This window comes from Maylandia zebra, linkage group LG3 (assembly GCF_041146795.1).
Source record: "Maylandia zebra isolate NMK-2024a linkage group LG3, Mzebra_GT3a, whole genome shotgun sequence".
In the NCBI taxonomy this organism is placed as follows: Eukaryota; Metazoa; Chordata; class Actinopteri; order Cichliformes; family Cichlidae; genus Maylandia; species Maylandia zebra.
The window spans coordinates 47,662,722-47,683,759 of record NC_135169.1 but is presented as its reverse complement, the minus strand read 5'-3'; the positions used below and the strand labels follow the sequence as shown (position 1 = coordinate 47,683,759).

The window sequence follows — 21,038 nt, the reverse complement described above, 5'->3', positions numbered from 1 at the left end:
CTTGAGTCCTTTGCATGTTTTTCCCATCCGGTTAGTAGAGCCATTATTTTTTAGGAATTTGTAATGGTAGATTACCATTTGATTTACCTTCCTTTCTCCTTTTCATGAAGGTAAGGTTTTATAATTTGATTCGTTAATTGTAATTTGGTCATCTTTATTATATTTCCCAGATAAATTTGTTTGCTTGTTATTTTGGCCTCCGCATGGCCAAAAGATTCACCATAGCTCTATCAATTTGAAAATAAGTCTTGGGACCCTGGAATGACAGGTCAATTTATCAGATATTTTTAAATAAGTCCACATTAACAATCTTCTTCTGAAATTGCAGCCATTTTGGAAAATTGACACTGTAATTAGGAAACTTTGTTTTACTAAATCTAAAAGCAATACAACTCAATATAAAATACATGAAAGTATTTCTAGAATCTAACCTGTCCATATCGCAATAACAAGACAAAGTAAAATTACAAAGTGGAGGGGAGGAAGTCAGATACAATCATAGCGACTGCTGCTCTGCAAAGACCTTGTCCCGACAGTGCACAGCAGCAGCAGAAACAGCAGAGAGGCAACAGAGCAGCTTTGATAAACACCAACAAAATCTCAGCAATCAAATCCAGTGGAGACTTGAAGCATGTACTGCTTCATTTCACCTTATCAGTCTTGTTGGTTTGGTGTAGGCCTAAGTTTAGTCAGCCTCTGTTGTTACAGCTAGACATGTACCTGATAAGGTTATCTATGGAACCTCTTCAAGCGACCTTACAGGGTACAGCCCTCTCATTAGCACTATACTTATTTATGTATACAGGACAAGATAATTGGGATATCAATTATCAGTCAGTGAGCCCCCACCATCCCAACCACACTCACTCCCCCTCATCCCTCTGTGTGTGCCAGTGGGAGGCACAATTATCACCATGATGTATGACTCTCTTTCATGTCCTCTGCTCTTTGCTCCAGGCTCATTGTGTCACCATCCAAACACAACTTTTACCTTAGAATTCAAGGTCTAAACATGCTCAGCTCTTAACTGTGATTTTTTTAATTAATCCTTCCTGTATTGTATACAGCATATAGAATGGTGTGAGATCTGAATGCAGTACAATATAATATGTAATACAACTGGAATATAGAATTATTGATCAAACACACCAATATATATATATCCTATGTACCTTAAATGTCGATCCTAAACGACAAAAATTACAGGTTAGATGTGTATTTTTTGGTCATTATCACTGGTCATACCGACATTGATTGGGCTTAATATTGTTACAGTGGTACAGAAAAGATATTCAGAATAACATTAACCATACATGTCTGTGTCATATATGAGCAAAGTGAAAAGGCTTTGTTGTTTCACTTCACAATATTCACATATTTAGTTTTTACGTTAGGTTACACCAAATAATTGTCCGAAAAAGTATAGAAGTAGGGGAAAACCTTTAAATAATGGCATTGTGCATATACTATTCTGAGTAGTGCTCCTCCAAATTGACTGTTAGTAAATCTTGAGTGGATGTACATGTTTTAATTGGTCTTATTCACACTAGTTGTATGGATACACACTCACTTTATGTATGTACGGATACACTCTGTTTTGCCTTTGAAGTAACATCACTGACCGTTTTCACCCAATCACTGAAAATATACTTGAATGACCAAACACAGGTTAATAGGTATAGGTAACAATATCTCGATTGTTGAGTTTTTCTTGATAGCTTAAAATTTCTTTAGGGGGAAGAAAATGTATGTTCTGCCTTTTATAACTTAAACTGAATATTACGGTTGTAAACTGCCCTAGTGGTTGCTTTGTAATATGGGTTTGACTACTTTGGGAAAGAAAAAATGAAAACGTGAAAAAATCAAAGATGGCGGAAAGTGATACCGTAATGTTATCGTTCTAAGCTGATACGGACCTTAAAATGTTGTTGCCTTGGACAAGATATGTCTGTAAGTCTGAGTGACAGTAAAATAATTATCATCTTTTGTTTTGTGTAAAAATGGTACGATAATTTGTACATTGAAAGTTTTATCTTGTTAGCTTGCAGTAAGAGTGTAACAAGCTAGTTTACAATGTTAGTTAGCTAATACAGTATCTTGTACTTTCAGATTTACGATGGTCAAAGAGAAGGCAATGGTCAGAGGCCATTCTTCAATAAATCAGCGCAAAAAGGAAAATAAGTCTGGTTATTGAAGCATGTTATCTCGCTGTCTAGCTGGTGAAACTAAGAAACTCAGGGCAAGGACAGCACAATGTACAAAAAATAAAGAAATGAATAAATGGAGAGATATCTTTTCACCACAGGTCTGATGACTTTATCACAAACAATGTTTTCTTAGTAAAGTCAAAAGTTTAGAGAAACTCATAAATGTTTTGAGTCAAACTATTTTGACTTTTCAGGCCGCTTTCCCTTTCTTTCAGTGTACAAGACTTTCACCTTTTTCTCAGAATGTAATTTAAGACAAAAAACAACATGTTTACGTGGTAGATAAATTAAAATGTCAAGTTCATGGGTGTTGCAGCGTTGAGATGTTGACTCCTTATCTTTCATTGCAACAGCTGATAAAGCAGATTATTCTGGCTTGTTGGGGAAAACCACATCTGATGGTACAGTGTTAAAACATCTCCTCGGGCTATAAAAAGGACAGCGTGTGTTTCAAGCTTACTCTTTGACTTCCTAACCACAGCTCTCTCTCTCTCTCTCTCTTCCTCACCCTGCAGCTAGAGGCTCGCCTGAGGTCACAGCTTGCGTTAAGATGGGGGTATGCAGGGTCCAGGCACGTTAACTGTGGTGCTTCTCAGAGACTCAGGTTTCTGCTTTAATCCAACATGTATAATAAAAAGTGATGAATGAGGTAAATTAGAGTCCAGAGAGCAGTAATAATCTAAGCAGCTGTTTTTCAACAATTTTCTATTTGGCACTTCCAAATAGAGACATGTGGACATAGAGTGGTATATACACATGCTGTGTATAGTTGACTACCAAAAACGGCTAACATCCGATTTTGCGTGATGTTAAATATCATTTCTTGTCAGAGGCTAATAAAACAACAACATATGGCCGAATTTTGTAGCATTTTCACATCAAAATCTCATCCTTCTCCAGTGAAACCAACAAACTTTTGCCAACTTTTGCCTAATCTACACAATCTGACTTACAGAGGCAGCACATTAGCAGAGTTAACATAGTCCTTCTTTGGTATATTTAACTGGCATTCAAGTGCAGTACTGTAGGGAGGCCATGAACATTTGAGCTACAAGGATCCACATGAAAATTCAAAACTGCTTCAGGATGCCAGTGTAAAATTCCACGTCACATTATCTAGCCTGCTGTACATACCTGCTGTAAAAACAAGCAATGTGTTTCCATTAGTGGGACATCTGAGGAACCCCTATCTGGCACATTTGCAACAAAGATCAATAATTTCCATATTCCTGTACTATTTACAGGCTTGATCTTATTCTGAAGTCCAGTTTGTTCCAAGAAGGAAGAATCTTATGAAGAATGTATGCCATGCAGAATTCATTCCTTTTCAATGAATTCTAATGAGGGTTCTGACTATGGTCCATTTATAACAGGGGTGTCAAACTCAAATACACAGTGGGCCAAAATTCAAAACTGGAACAAAGTCGCGGGCTAACGTTAATATTTATTGAAATATATTTATTCCTCCAGATATAAGAATGAATCTTTTCTTATGGACTCAAACACATTTTGCTAAAAAACTGAATATGGAACAAGCAAAGCTTAATACTAAACAATGTATATATTAGCTGTATAATACCAGTAGGCCAGCTCTGATAGTAATTTGTTATGGCTTCGCGGGCCAAATGTAATTAGGCTGCGGGCCAAATTTGGCCCGCGGGCCAGAGTTTGACACCTATGATTTATAAGTTCTAACAGCTTAAGTCTGTCAAGTTAGCTAGCAATTTTCACTCTATGTCAAACACCTTTCAAGTTAAGAGCAAATCCAGTCTCAGGGTAACCTGAAAACTCTTCAGATTTTGCTGTGTAAATTAATGGAACAACAATCATTTTCACAAAGTAATTTAACCTCTCATTACTGTGAGCTCAGCTTTTTTGCCCTACAACGCCATTTGAAGGTCAACACACGAACAAAGCCAAGGTCAGCACAGATTCTAAAACCAGTTTAATTACAACCCCAATGGTAAATTATAAAATACAATTATAGGAAGTGCAGTATATTTCTGTCCTTTATGTACTGCAAATAAAGCACAGAAATGTTTCAGCGTGTTTGTTAGCCCAGTCCTTAGTATTTAGCATTTAGTAAGCCATTTTTGAGGCAAAATGTGAATTTTTGCTTTGACATCAAGTCAATTAAAAAAAAAAAATGAGGCTGTTTTTTATGATGTCCACCTTCATCCCTCATTCTGTCTGATCAACCTTAACCTGAACAATTTTCATGCAAATGAGTGAAAATACTAAAGTGCCAGACGTAGATGAAGGCAGCTAAGAGCTGTGTTAGATCACTGGTATTCAAATCAATGCAACAGGAGATACAGACTCTACAAAGCAGAGGAATAACATAAAACATACTGTGCTTAAGGGAATTGAAATGGCACAACCTTTCTGGATTACAAAACCTCAGCTGTCACATCTCATTTTCAGATTTTACAGATTGAACTTTAAACCAACATTCATCAAAGGATTCAAAAGTCTGGGCACGAATATTTTCGCAGTGAATTAGACCTGGATAATAAATGTTTTCACTTATTTGTTCACACTGCATTATTACAGGGTGTCAAAGTGTTAACACTGAATATTCAAATATCAATTTTTGCAAAATATTTGACAAGATATGACACTGCATATCATTGCAGTCATTGAGCTTTCTGACACTGCTCAAGAGTTCTTCTCTGTACTGGATACAATCACCAGTTGCTGGGGAAAAATGTGTATTCACCTGCTGGCTGGCAGTGGTTCTTTTTTTTTTCACTGATTTTGCCTAGCAAGAGCCTTGCTAGGCAAAATCAGTGAAAAAAAAAGTGATTACTGCAATTGTTAGCAGATTGTTATAACTAGCTTAGGTTTTTCATGTTTGCCTACAAGTACTCCCTTACTTCTAGCCAACTGGTAGTACAACTTGAAAAAGTGCAATGCAAACCACAAAAGGAAACATGGCACACTTTGCATGCACACTTTGCACTTTGAATCACCTTGTTGTTAAATTGTGCTATACAAATAAACTTGCCTTGCCTTGCCTTTTAAGTTCTACATCAGTGCTGCAGCCAACATGTTTCAAAAAGTGCAACTTTTATTTAAAGGCAGTCTCCAGTTTGAGTTGCACTTTTCAGCTTCAACACAGGTTGGAGAGTAGCTGGCTTGTGTTGACTTGTTGACTTGTCAATGGCATGGCATTACATAGCTGATAGATGAGAGATGATCTGCCCCTGGGCAATGCTGGACACATCGCAATCATCGGACGCGTTCATCTAATTTTTCTGATTGTTTTTGTCTCAGGTGAAGGAACATATTTCTTTTAGTTCAGAATTAGTTTCTATTCCTTTTACCAAATTTAGTGGTCTGTCAAATACCATACTTTGCAGAACTAAACCTGCCCAACCTTTAATACAACTATAGCGATAGAGCTGAAGCAATTCTTAGAGAAAAAGTTTAACAGTTAAGATGGTCTACAACAACACAAACAGCTTCATAATTAAAACTGTTTGCTTGTCAGATATCTATGTGACAAACAGTAACGAAAAACCTCACCCATAATGTTATCTTTGTTTTCTTTGCAGCCAATGCAAAACAGAAATGAACTAACTGTCTTAAATAATGTAGATCGCAATATTACATGTTTTAATATTGTGCAGAATCATTGCTGGCATCTTGTGCTGGTTATTTTATGTTCTGAGGATAATCAAAAAGCACATCACAGATCAACTAGACCAATAACTGTATTGCAAGTGCCATGTCTTATCATTAAAAAATTTCCCACGGATTGATACATTCATCCTCTCTAAGGAGAGCAGACAGCAGCTCCCTAAAATATCAAGAAAAAAAAGGAAAAAAATCTTTCCTTTGACACGGCCCCTTCACCACTGAGCTAACACAGTGAGACATGGATTTGTTAGTGCAGACATCTAAAGGGCCTTAAAACTGACTGAAAGTGAGAGTGAAAGACCTTTACATTCCCACCCACGTGTTAGATGAAAGGAGTAAATACACCGCTGCACTGGCAGTCAGCCATAATGACCCAATTTACGGTCCTCAAACCAAAGAACATCTCTGGAAATAAATTAAGCCTGAGCAAATGAAAATCTTCATGTTACGCTCCTCATTCTTGAAATATGAGAGGGAGACTGGAAGGAAGAGACAGACCGACTTATACGGCTGTCCAGCAGTGACATCATTTGCTGTACTATAGGGTCACTAAAGAGCAAAAGCTCATCAGCATTAATTAAAGGCTTCTGTTCGGCTTTTTGCAGAGAACAAAAGCAGCACAGTAGAGCTTTTTAAGCTATCTGAGACCGCTCCAAACTTACACTAACCCTACATCAAAATAAATCAAAAGCTTTGATCTAACATGCAAATTTTATTCTTATTACTTCAGATCTATCAAAAGCTGGACTCGAGTAAAACATTTTGTTTGGGTTGATTTCCTTTTTCAGCACCGTCAAAGCTTATCTGCGAGCGCCACAAAAGTCTAAAGCATCAAACAACTGTCACATAACTTGGCAAAACAGTTATCGACCTTTTCAACATGCTGTAATTACAAGTGATTTCATCATGCAGGACCAGGTAGAAACTACTAAGTCAAATGATTATTTTAAAGGTTACAAAGCAATAATAGACCATAGTGATAACGGTAGTGAAGACCACTCATCCTGCATTACAGGTGATCAAGATACAAAATAAGTTCTGATGGCTGCATAGAGAGTGAGAGAATTCCCAAGCAAGGTGTAGAGATGCAGACAGGATGAAAGAAATAGGGCAGAGATAAGTGAAGGGGGAGGGATGTCAGGAGTAGGAAGTGCTGACAGCGGGTAAAGGTGAAAGAGAGATAAGTTGAGTAAGGGAGCAAATTCGAGAGAGACATGGAGGGGAGAGGGGTGACGAGAGGTGGAAAGTCCAGATAGACTTGAGAAGAGGTGGTAGGAGGTGAATGAAAGATATGCTATTGGATGCTGAGAAAAAGACATGGAAGAATGTGAAGGAGAAGAAAAAACATAGATATGGAAATGGGATGTGTCAGTGAAGGAGGGAGCCAGAGGTTTAAAACAGAACTGAATTTGACATGAGTTGACAGCATATGAGCATATCCCAAGAGCAAATGAAAGCAAGAGCAGCAGAGACAACAGGCTTGGGAAGGAAGGAAGGAAGGAAGGAAGGAAGAAAGAAAGAAAGAAAGAAAGAAAGAAAGAAAGAAAGAAAGAAAGAAAGAAAGAAAGAAAGAAAGAAAGAAAGAAAGAAAGAAAGAAAGAAAGAAAGAAAGAAAGAAAGAAGTAAATTCACTAAAAAACAGACGAGAAGAAAGCCAGCTGAAATAGCAGACCTTCAATGTGTGATCTTAAACGTGAAATATTCAGCAGCTTTGATGTTAAATATTGTTTCTGAATAAGTCCCTGCTGAAATCAAAGCTGCACCTGTGCCATGTCTGCAACTCTTGTATGACTCACATAATCCCTAAAAAGAGTGATCTTCTTCAGCAGTTCAATCTTTAAATGAGGTTCTTAAAATACTGGATGAGAGAACACTGAAAGATCATGCACACTTTAAGTAGTCTATTCACAAAGTTCCACACCCTCCTCCTTTTGAGCCCTCACTGCATCAGCACCTCCTTCATCAAACATTGTTAGAAGAGACTTTCGACAGCCTAAACAGTGAAATGAGGTCCCAGACCTCTCTGCAAGACTCTGACTTGAACTAACCGCAGATTTTGCACTGCAATTATAAAACAAAGACAAATACAAGAGTTATGATGGTGCCTTACCTTCCTTGCAGTACTTTCCTTTGAAGCGAGTGTGGGTGCAGTCACAGTGAACTTCTCCATACTGAATAGAACAAAACCCTCCATTGAAGCATGGGTTCTGTTTGGTGCAGAGGTACTCCAGGTCGCTCTGAATACCCTGGCTATTGAGCAAAGTAGGAGGCATCTCTCCCACCTTCAGATTGGAGATCAAGCCCTGGAAGAGTGGTTCATACTTCACTGTGCTGGATGTCAGTGCAGACAGTCGCACGTCAGGTGGTATCCCACCTACAAACAGGTCACTGACCACAGCCATTTCCCTCCTCTTTGACTTGACCTCTGCCACTTTTGTTTCCCCATCTACCATTAGCATGGTCTCACGGAAGTTGCGGGTAAGCAAGACCATGTGCCAGCGGTCGTCATTCACCCGTATCTCCATGTGTACGGTGGCTGGCTCTGCACAGTGGATGGCAAAGCGCAACTGGAGGCGCCCACCAGCAATCAACAGCTCCAAGAAGTCGCAATTACCGCCATCGTCCAGGTAGAGTACCAAGGCTTTGCTGATGTTGGTCTTGAGACTGAAGCTCAGCTCACCCACTGATCCAGCTTCCCAGCGCCCATAACGTGCCCACTGGCCAGGCGCCCCACTGAATTCCAACATATTCACTGTAGTGAGCAGGCTGAAGAGGGCCAGAGGCCACACGGGCAAATACAGGATTCTTAACCCCCTTGTCATGCTCAAAGTTCTGATGTGTCCCCCTTCTTTCTTAATGCTGTAGGTCTAATGAGCAACAGCTCTCTCTTCACTGAGGAAAAAAGACTGTAATATAAACAGGAATATAAACAAGAAGTATCATATAGTACTGAATTCGGTTATAAAAGTCAATGGGTAAGCAATCCTCACAGGTGCTCTACTACAATTTGCCTGACCAATAAGCACTTTTTTCTCCTCTCTCTAGTGTTAATTCTTCTCCTTATCCTGATTCTCTCCTTCGTCTCTCCATCAGTTGGTGCCTCTGGGACTGAGGAATAGGGGGAGAATAAAAGAGGGGGAATATGATAATTTCAACACAGTTGTTTCTTCAAAAGCCTCTTTGTCTATCCTGGACCAAAAATAGAATGTTCCTCTCTCAAATCCAGATTTCGGAGCAATTTCCAGGAAATTTGAGCTGCTGCCAGAAGCTTGGGGGTGGGGTGGGGGGAAGATTGTGATCTTTCTTCAGGAGGAGAGCAAGTAGAAGAAAATGAGCAAAAGAGGAAGGGAGCTTTATAGTAGACGGGTATCAGAGCGTGCTGGTGTCTGCTTGAGCATTTGATGTGCTCATCATTTTCAGTTTAATGCCATTCTTCTCCTTAAACTCACAGAACACAAAGATTTACGCAGGTATGGGTTCCATGACTGTGATGGGTGCTGGCAATCTGGGAGAAACAAGAAGAACAAAAAGACAGAACCGTCAGTTACATGCAAACACTTTACATTTCAAATTAGTTGGTAAGCAATTAGCCTGATAGCCTTAATAGATATTTGATATGGTATTTCATTTTTTGCTTTGCCTACAGTTTTGCACACCATATTCTATATTTAATAATCCCTACACTTTTTTTCAGTTCAAAGCTGACACTTCAAAAAAGTTTGCCTACAGCCATCTAAGTAAGTTTAGCAATTGTGTGGCTCCATACATCCCAAAAGACCCTGAATAAAAGAAATGTCTTATTTCATCTGCTTGATTCTTTGATATCCAGTAAAGAAAGTTGCCATCCACACGCAACACACACGCAACATAAGGTTTTCAACAGAATGAGGTAATATTTGATAAATCACAGCCCCCCATAGTGGTGCACACACACTTTACGGATATGCATATGCAAACACACACATCATTAAATCAAATGCAATTCAGATCGGAGTGCTGGAGAGTCAATAGCTATCTGAATAGCTGGTCTTGACCCTGGGGCTTGACCTAATCCCTAGCCATTAATTCTTAAGTGAGATTTAATTTCAATCTCATACAGTCTGCAATTAAAGCTAGGCTCACCCCTGCTCGTGCTCCCTTGTGCTATCCTGCCTCGCTTCAAAGTGACAACAGAGATGATATTGGCATACATGAGGAGGAGCGAAGAAGAGTGAGTGAAATACAGTGAAAGGGAGAGCTGCTACACTACAACCATGATCTCCAAAGGTCAAAGCTTAACATCAGTGGAAAAAGATTAGGGAGACTAGAGGGAAAAGAGAGCTGTATGATACAGCAGAGGGAGGAAAACAAGTAAAGACGGGACCATTTTTGTTTGGAAGACGACACACTGATAACACGACAAATGAATGCTGCCTTTAGATGGCTTTTGTGAGGTTATATTTGTAACATGGGTGTTACAAAGTGTCGCTGGAAGGGTGGGACATTGCATCACATATGTGAAAAAGCACAATGCATTACTAGGTTATGCATGCAAAACATAATTCTGATATCAGTCATATTTGGTTATTTTTTCTATTATCTACCTTTCTAAATTTATGCCCAAAATGTCGAGTGTCGAGTGCAGAGCTTCTTTACATGTCAATGAGTTTCTGACAGAAAAGGCTAAAGATATACGTAATGCTTTATGATTGCAGCTTTTCACAAATCTCATATGTATACATAAGACACCAAACACATGGCTAACTGTAAGTCTAGATGTTGTTAAATGCAAAGCACAGTGAGACAAAATGTCTACAAGTATGTGGCAGGCACACCATCCCTCTAGGAGTGATAAATTGAGGCTGGTTTATTTTGGTCTCACCAAAATAAACGTCTCCGAGACGGCGCTCTGTATCAGTATTTCAATACATTCTTTTCTCTTTTGCAAGAATATACACATAAGTATGTTCACTACACAATAATCACTTTATTAGAAGTAGAAACAATCTTATGTGCAAGCATGTATATTAATTGATTTATGCATTATATGTACATTTTATACAATGACATGTACAAGGGAACATTAAATAGATATTTAGTTTGAGAGTTTACATTCGTGCACCATTATGGGTACATAGCACAAAAACATTTCCTGGCCAAGAGATTTTTCTGTCTTGTTGGAGAGTTTCTACCACCAAAGACAACCAAACATTCCTTGCATTTCTTACTGCTGCGTTTATGAAGGTTACCACGCTGATAGTCAACATATCCTCTACGCTTTCTCTTTTTGCTTATTATATGATCTTAGCTGTCTTGCCTGACTGTACTGTTAAATCCCAAGGACACTGAGGAAACACAGCAAGTCTCAAGAGGTAACTAGAGCTCAGAGAATTGTACCATGCGCTTGTGATTGATTCAGGTTGCACATGCAGCTGTTTGGATTTAGCAAAGCTACTGTCCCTATGTGACTGTGCAGTGTTACGCTGAAGTGTGTGTAATCTACTAATTTCGGGACCTGCATCTGTTTCTTTTCAAATACTCCTCACAGGCTCTCTCCATGGCACTTAAACCCATTGTTTTAACAAAGACAAAATCAGCCTTAGTCAGTTCCAGTTAAAAAAATATGGTTTACTATTGTTTTAATAGAATGCTTGCTTGATATCCCCCTGGCTAAAAAATCCAAACTAAGCTACAGCAATATACTAGACTTAAAACACAGTCTGTACCAAGTCTCATACACCCTGATCTTACTTAATTTGTACAAAAAGTAGAACCTCTACAACTCCCAGAACGTCTACACGGTCATGTAAGCCAGCACTGACCCATTTCCTCGCAGATTAACCCATGGGAATGTTTCTACTATCTTGACAAAAATTCTACCTCAGCACTGCTAAGGGTGTCTGGCTTAAATCACACTACAGTAGAGGTTTGTGGTGGAGGTGTGGTCCCTGGCTCAGGTGCAGGGGAGGGGTGGTGCAGTGAGCTTAAGGGGGCAGTGCTGGGCATTCTGCTGAGGCCACAGGTGGTGACGCTCCCACCACCTGGGACATTTACAAAGGTAGTCAAAGGTTTGATAGCTACCAACAACAGAAAACCAAGCCAGTTCCATTGGAGTACTGAATCAAACAGAATGGCGAAAGAACACAAACCATAACCACAACTTATTAAGGCAAACAAGTCTCAGCACAGCATAGAAATGTGGCTGTTGATTAATTGGCCAAAATGTATACAACAACTGGAAGAATGAGAGAGAGTAAGAGAGAGTGAGAAAGAAAGACAGCATGTGAGAGCCAGAGAGGGAGACATCAGTCACTCAAGTCACAATATCCCCGTGTAAGTGCCATGCTGTGATACAGATACCACAGCACTGAGACAGAGCAGAGAGAGATCAATAGAACAAGCCGCTTAGTTTGGTTTCTTAACCTGGTTGCTTTTAGACATTGCTTTCCCTTCCGACTATGGATTAATACAGTGTGGTGAAAAATTAATTTACAGCTGAATTTCCTATTTACAATCACCAACGGCAGTCAGGCAAAAACAGTAGACCTGATTAATATGCATTTTAAGTGTTGATGCAAAAGTGAAGGATCCATTCTTTCTAGTTATAATAATAGTGCCTTGAACAGAATTTTCTAATGGAAAAAATGACTTATCTACACTATCAACCTCCCAGTGAAAGCATTGTTTAATTTCATCTTCTACTACAATGTTTCACTTTAGACATTATCAGACGCCGGTTTAGTGAATGCCATCCTATTCTAGTCAAGGGGCTTAAATGCCACATACACCCAGTAAGGTAAAACTATACCATTTAACTAAATTATAGTACAGTATAGTATAGTCACCCATCCACTTCAGCTTATCCAATTCAGGATAGTGGGGACAGCTGGAATCTATCCCAGCTGCCATAGGACGAAATGCAAGGAGCACTCTGTAAAGTATATAGTATATAAAAAAATATAATAATAATAATAATACTTTCCTCAAGAATGAATTCCTTTTGTTACAGTCCTATTTTATCTGGGCTTTAATTGTACAGTATCTAAAACTGTGTGATGGATCAAAATAGCTTTAAATATGTATTTATGTAAATAAATGTAGTTGTTTTGTCAGGGTAAAATTAGTTTTGCTGTGTGCGCGTGCAAACGTGAGTTTTCTTGTTTAATTCATCTCTCACTGAGCTACGTCTTGGCTCCACGTCTGCAGATTCCCTGCTGTCCAGATTACATCTGTTGTGTGGGACTGTGCCAGGCTATCAACTTCCTCCTCCTGCACAGAGTTCAGTGCTGTGGATTTTTTTTCTATAGCTAAAGCTTAAGAAAAATGTATATAATAAAATCATGTAAAGTAAAACACTCACTATTCATACTATTCATGTGCACTAAGCATCACACACACAGCTTCTACATATAAGCAAATACACACACGGCATATCGTAGTCAGGCAGGAGCCATTAATCCTGGCCTGTGAGGAGCTCAGCAGTGTACCATCCGTCAGCATGAAGCTGTTGCTGCCACTGCTGTGCTCTAATTAACCAGAGAGGCACGCTGAGCCACTTTTAATATTCCTGGTCAAGTGGGAACACGAGGATTTAGTATGAGAAGGAAGAGCAAAGAGAATCATAGGCAGAGATGGCTGGCATCAAGTCATTTAAAAAAATTAAAGGAGAAAGAAGAGAGATGGAGAAAAGGCAGGGCTGTATTTCATTTGATACATTGAGTGAGACATTTCTAAGGAAGCTGTAAATTGAACTAGAGCTATCCAGACATCAATCAGACTGTCATTGTATCGTACATACTCTGTGTTTTGATATAAAACCCCTTTGGTGACCTTGGTGACAAAAGTTAGAACAAAATGATTGCTTAATAAAGAAAAACTAATGGAATCTGTATAGCACATGCTGAACAGACCCCTTTCAGTCACGTGAGTGGTGTGAACTAATAGAGGTGTGTAGCTCTTTATTCAACATCAGGCTACTGACTTTGATCAGTCTCGTCAGCTTTAAGCCACTAGTGACTAGCTCTGGCTGTTAGTGCTAACTGCGTTTAGCCTTGATAAGAAGATGCTAATGAAAGAGATCAAGGGCTTTAGCCTAGCTGTTAGTTCTGTAACAGCCAGATTCATAATGACTTTAGTGGGACTCCTTGTTGCTCCTTTTACTGTGACACTTTGACAGGCTGAATCATGGACAACAGATGCATTTGCTCTGCAAACTAAAATGTTGTAAGGTTGAAAAGAGAAGGCAGCTATAGAGGGTTTAGTTTGGTTTATTAAGATCCAGATTAGCAGTGTAGCAGCTATTCTTCCTGTGGTCACAAATCTTTACATTTTGACTGGGCATTGTGAAACATACACACATGTGCAACATAACATCATACTAGAAATAGAAAGATAAGTGCCCAACCAATAAAGGATTTTTAAAACTGATACTGACAGTGTTGATTCAAAAATCCAATCATTCAGCTTTTTCTTTTCTTCCAGACAGATGAAACATACACAGATTTCCCTGAAATTTGTTTTGTGTAGTTAATTATGATGGGAAGCATGGTGGTGCTGTGGTTAGCACTGTTGCCTCATAGTAAGATGGCCCTGGGCTCAAATCAATCCCTCCAGGACTTTTCTGTGTAGAGCTTTCATATTCTCTGCATCATACTCAGGCTTCTTCCCACACTCAAAAGACATGCTGTTAGCGGGCTTAGAGTAATTGGTGATTCTAAAGTGGCCCTTTGTTGATTCTGCAACAATGTGGCAGTTTGTCTAGTTTGCACCACTCGCCTTTCAGTAACTAGGATAGGTTCCAGTCCCCCCGAGACCCTGAACTAAATAAGCGGAAGTAGATGGATGGATAGCTATTTATGAGTAAGATAATATGACAATGTAGTTTCAAAATAATCTCGTTTTATTGTTCAAACAACTTGTGGATTAGTAATTTACCCTCTGCCTTACTCGGCTTAGATCAACTGGTTGTAACGTTTATGGTGTCCCAAGCACATGTTGTCAACAAGGAAGTTGGAGAGTGCAACAAACTGTGCAACATGAACAGTAATTACATCAATGATTCTCTTAACTTTCTTCTTCTTTTTTTTTTTAATTTATCATCAACTCTGAATGCCAATATATATCAGCAAATAGAAAATATCGACCTTTACTTAGAGATAAGTCTGTAAATTCTGCACCATCTTTTATTCCATGCAGTCTTTTCATTAGGTGACTCAGTAATCACCAATGTCAAATATGAAAGCTTTTTAAAGGGAGTACTGTGTAGGAGAGGTTATTGAAGCTATTCTTGCTGATCGCATATCAGGTAAAAGATAAAATGCCCTCTGTGAGATGAAAAATCAAGCCAATCAATCAATCGAGCCAAAAAAAAAAACCTCGATTAAAGGGAGAGAGAAAGACACTGAGCATAAAGCAATAAATAGCACAGCAGACTCTAAGCCTGCAATTATGCTGTTTCAGAGTTTATGTACTGATAATCACACTATAGTATCAATATTAGTCTCATATTCATTATTGCTCGCATGTAGTGTTTTTAGTCAATTCATTTATTAACTCATAATCACTTATTTTAAAATATCAAAACATCAAAAGGCATGTGGTCCTCCGAACCGTCTCTGAGTTTGAACGATTCTTTGCGGAAAAAAGACAATTTGCTTATGACTTGTGAAAAGCCTCCACTGGCAATAGTTTGACATTGTTCTTTTGCAATGCAAAGCTCTCCAAAAAATAAGCAAGCATTCATTAAAGGAGCTGAAAGAAGGAAATCACCTGTCCTGTTTTTTCCTCCCTACTTTGACACTGACCTCCTCGTTATGCCTAACCCTCCCTACTTTGGTCACAACCAACACATCACCAATATCAATTCGGTTCCACCTATTTCTAACATTTCAAGAAGTGTAAGAGCATGCAGACTTAAGATGTGGACAGTACTGTGGGTTACACTAAATAAAGAGGGTAACAATTATGTTTTTCTCTTAGATTTCCAAAAGGGGAAATTACGGCATCTGTTCATATGGCGCACAAGTGAATTTCAGATCACTAATTGGTGCTAAATGTATGGATATGTTCTTACAAACAAACAAAGGTAGCTCAGGCTATTTAAACCATTTTACAATGTACAGGTTGTTATATTTGTAAGTACACTGTTGCTCTTTTAGTTTCTTTGAGTAAAATACTGAATCCTACCTGTTCACAAGATCTAAGCTGCTTTGCATTCGTGAAGTGTAAAATGTTTGCTGGGGGGTTTGAGAGAATCTGAGCGGATGACTTTGTGTGCATGAGTGTGTGTGTGTGTGTATCCTGAAGCATGTGTGTGGTTGTCTTGGTGCCTGGAGATGTTTTGGTGGGAAGCACAAGGCTCGCTGGCCAGGCCTCAAGACTCTACTGTTCCAATTAACCAACCCAGCAGCCTGCAGCTCTACTGGCCTTATCTGGAGACAGAGAGAGAGAGACGGATGGGGATGGTGGTGGTGGCATGAGTTGGGACACAGCAAGACAGAGTGGGTTGGAAGGCACACCAAAGAAAGGCTTGAGAGGGTGAAAGGGGGAGAAAGAGAATGAACAGAGAACTCACTTTACAACCAGCCAGCATTTCTGCAAATGCCTGCTTACTTATCATTATTCAACTCTGATCTCTTTGCACACACACTTTCATTTGCGCCTTCCTTCTCTTCAGATGAGGGGGAACAATTTTAGAAAGAAAAAAGACCCAGCAAGTTTGTTTAGGAATGGGGGAACTGAAAGTGTTCACCTGACAGGATTAGAAACATTTAAATGGTAAATGAGTGGACATTGTGCATATGTTCTGTTTTTATCCTTAAAAATGGCAAACAGCAAAAGCACTATTCTGTTCCTATAGCTACAGCTAAAAGTTCAGCTTATGTAAGCAGCAGAGCTCTAGTTATGATTAACAGATAAATGTGGGCCATGAATTTGCACACCTTGCGTTTTTTGGCCATATGACAAGTTTATTTCCAAAAACGAACTAAGTGTGTGAATGTGAGAGTGAATGAATAGTGGAATTGTAAAGCGCTTTGGGTGCCTAGAAAAGCGCTATATAAATGCAATCCATTAAATAAAAGTTTAATAAAAATTTTGACTTTTACTTGTGCATATATAAAACTAAAAGTGCGATTGCATTTCAACAGCATCATTTGTAACATCAGCATCATTATGCTTCTAACATTGCCTCTAGAAAATTGCACCAACAATAAAGAGAAACATTATCAACTTTGTATGACTGCAACCTCATCTTTCCTGCACGGCAACAACTGGCACAATTAGAGGCCATTTCAGATTCTTGAGTAGCCAGTGACAAGAAGTATATCAGCAGCAGCTGAACAGGTATATGCTCTCATCTGTAGCAATAAGAATCAGCAATTGTAAAATGTGGGTATGTGAGAGTAGACGAGGAAATTAATTATCTATATCTAAGCTATAATATAAGCCAAAATCTAATAACACTGAATTTCATTTATTAGACAGGGTTTGGGTGGTGGGTGGGGTAGGTTAGCAGGGGTGTGGGGTTCAGTTCTCATCACTGAATTATGGATGTAAAGGACAGAAGAAATGAGAGGGACAGCTGATAGTAAAAGTGAGATAGAGGCAGAGAGGGAGGGGTGGGAACTCTCAGGCACACGTGGCAATTCAGAGAGAATTGGCTGTGTTAAATGACAGTCGATTACCATCTTAAATATACTGTCAAAATGCAATTTGCTTCTCTCGTGCCACAGGCCTGATATTTGCACCTTATTAGGAAGTCTGCCCTATATTTTAAGACGCCAACCTCCCGACCTCCTTCAGTTTCCGTGTACCCATAAGCCAGCTGTCTAACTGAGGACATTTTCAGGTGAAAAGGAGGTGAATAGAGCTGTGCATAGAAGCCTTTGATATAACAAAGTACTGTTATGTAACCACAATTAAAACAAAGAGGCTCTGCGATACATCGCTGTGTTATTCACACGGACAAAGGTGAGGTTATAATGAAGCTCTAAAGCGTAATCCTTTTGTCGAGATAAATCACTGTAGGTTGACTTTGGCTATTATAAAAACGATATAAAATTCACAACAGTTTATTTAAAAGAACCTGTTTGACGTCACCTTCTTATTTGTTGACTTCAAGACCTTTTTTAAGACAAACTCTAAAATTCGAACAGCCACAGCTGCAGATTTGTACATGAAACTTTTCAGTATCCAAGCTACTGCATCAGTGATGCTGCACACTAATCAGAAGAATGAAACACATGCACAGTAGAGACCTGGGGACAGGCAGAGGTAATAAACCAGAGCCACGACATCTTACTCAACATTCCAACTAAAAGAGCTCCACTGATCTCGGTGCGCCGATATGATAACTATGAGTCAAGGCTCACCAATATCTGCAGCAGGTGAGCAATGTGTTTAATTTCACAGGCCTTGTAGGCTCGCTGAGCTCATTACTGGCCTCTCAATTCACTCACTACACTTGGGATATTGATCTGGGTAATATAGTTAAAAAGATGTGTGCTACAAAGACACCTCACCAAGCAGTACGTAGTCCAGTTCAAGTGTGCTAGTTCAGTATCAGTTCTGCCTCTACCCACTTCTTTTTTCTTGTCTTTTGAGGAGCTATGAAGGAAACCACCAAGAATAACTGATGAAAAACGGAAGTGACACTGCTCTGAAAACACTGATTCAGTTCTCCTTTAGTTCAGCTCTAAATGTGAAAGCGCGGGAACATGCACAGGCATGCCATGTCGCTTTGTGACTCAGGACAAAAAAAAATGTGCCAAGAATTTGGTATGAAAAGATATAAGGTGACATACAGCTTTGTGTGTGTGAACATACACGGACATGCATGGGAAGCTGTTAAAAAAAGGGTACAGATAATGCACGTACACTATTTGCAAGTCTCTGAGAAGAAGTATGCTCGGAAGGAAGAGATGAGAAAACACAGGGTGGGTTTTTTATTTTAAAAATCACTGATTTCTGTATTTTTTGCAGTAGGGGACAAAGTGGGGATTTGATTATGTAAGCTAATGCTCACTCCCCCCCTCTGAACAAAAGCTCGCACAGTGGAGAGTGAAATTTTTGAGCATCCGACCTGAACTTGCAAGACAAACTGCATCATCCTACCAACAGCCTCAGTGGGGATATTACAGACAGGATAATTTATGACCCCTGCTATAAAATAATATTACACCGGCTGCCTCTGAGGCCAATTGAAACCTCTCAGTGCCTCGCAATTTATTGCCGAAACCAAGTGGAAAAGCTAAAGGACAATGATCAATACAAAACCGAGTACCCATATGCACTGACGGTGACCTTGTAAAATCTGTCCATCTAGGAGGAGGTGTGAATGTTGTCTCAGGTGAGTTTGTTCAGTCATTTCAAATGGTGTTGTTCTAAGATGAAGTTAATATACAAGCCTATTGATTGCTGGCATACCAGTGGTTGTTATGCACAGTGCATTGGTAATGAATGTGTTTACCTGCATTCATTTAACATTAAGCTTCTCCTTATATTAGTTCATCTTTCAGTGCATCGACTACAGAGTTGAGCTCAGTCAGAGCAGTCAGTGTCTCAGAAATCTTCTGTTGTGCCAAACATGAAATTAAATTTAGTAAGAGGGTTTGGCTGGATGCATAAAGTAATGATGATGCGCTATATGTAGGAAGGGTAGAATGCTTTGTGTTTTGTCATTACATTTACATTGTCATGCGTTTTGTAATTTAGCTGTGAAGTTTCCATGGAAACTAATTGAAATGTTATTAAAAATACAGTTAATGATCATTTAAAATGCGAAGAAATAAGAAACTGTAAACAAGGTTTAAAAACGTAATTGTTTTCAGCCAGTGAAATAATGTTTCGACTTAGAGTTATCATAATATTTCATTTTAGGCAATAAAAGTAGGCAACGTCTTCTGAGCATAAATTTACAGAGCAGAGCCACACATGACAATGGCAATTTTATTTACATAAGACATTTCATTACATGAAAACAGTGGAAACAGGAAAGCAGAACAAAACAAAAACAATGTACGCCTTCATGAGTGAGGGTGTACATATTAAACATATAAATAGCAGTTAATGTCTACTACCAAGCAGTGTTGGGTAAGTTACTTTAAATTAGTAACTTAGTTACATTACTAGTTACTTCTATCCTAAGTAACTCAGTTACTTCAAGTTACTCGTTACTTTCAGAGTAACTAGTTACTAGGGAAAGTAACTTTGGTTTTACTCAGAATTCTCTTGTTAATGTGTTGCTTCCATAACTTTGCCAGTCTTCTAGCGTGCTTATTGCACTGTGCCACCTACCAATAGAAAGGAAAAAAATAATGTGCATATTTCCACGAGAGAAATCCCACACCTGATTCTATCCTAGCCTGCTTTTTACATCCAACACAAAAACTGCAGTCGTGGTGCTCTCGATTGTACTCAGAACTCGGAAATTCTGCCTTCTGAATAGGAAGATGTAGGTAACACCAGACTGCAGATGAGCTGCATACAGGGCTGGACTGGGACAAAAAAAAATCGTCCCGGGGAATTCGACTAGAGTGGGCGATAAATAAACAACGACTATAATGCCCACCATTATAGGAAAAATCATAAAGACTTTGAATGAAAACAAACACTGTTGTGACAGTGATGTACACTGTTTTGATGGTATATATGTATCAATCTATCAATTGTTTGTTGTAAGACTCAGATAATTATTTTTTTTAAAAGCTAGACATTTCAAATGAGAATAAGAAAGAAAAGTATTTCTTTGTGCCCCCCTTTCCCTGTTAATGCCCTACCTGGGCCCCTGGCAACACTTTGCTAGACCCGCCCCTGCACAGTTACCAGCTGTCAGCTACTTAGAAAAGGGTCCTGGTGTTATTTGTCTCTCAGAAACAGTTCATAACTTCCCTTCAACTCATTCATGTTACAGTAACTAAAAGGTAAACCTGTTTCTCCATCACAGCTCTGATGATCCAGTAAGGACATCTCCTGGTTTCATCTTCATGTTTCCCTCTCACCAGATAACCAAACCGACATCATGACCAGCAGCTTTTTTGCAGCTGTGGGTCCAGCAAACATCAGCTGATACTAGAAAGTAATATTAAATCAATTCTAACAACAGCTGATCAAGCTTAAACGTGCTGCTGTTGTTTAGCGCGACATCCGGTGGTTTCCTCTTTCTGGCGCAAAGTGGGCGATAAATAAACAAGAGAGAAAAGCCGATCAGCT

The 21,038-nt window shown here is 39.1% G+C and overlaps 1 protein-coding gene across 9 annotated transcripts in view; it reads right to left on the bottom strand.

Moving 5' to 3' along the window:
• Window positions 1-21,038, bottom strand: part of nrxn2b (neurexin 2b) — a 719,424-nt gene that overhangs the window by 633,582 nt on the left and 64,804 nt on the right. For all 9 annotated transcript variants that reach the window (XM_004567086.2, XM_004567090.2, XM_004567089.2 and 6 more), the window contains exon 2: window positions 7,960-9,354. In XM_004567086.2, coding sequence (XP_004567143.1) covers window positions 7,960-8,671 — 712 coding nt within the window. In that variant the 5' untranslated portion in view covers window positions 8,672-9,354. The remainder of the gene's footprint in view (window positions 1-7,959; window positions 9,355-21,038) is intronic.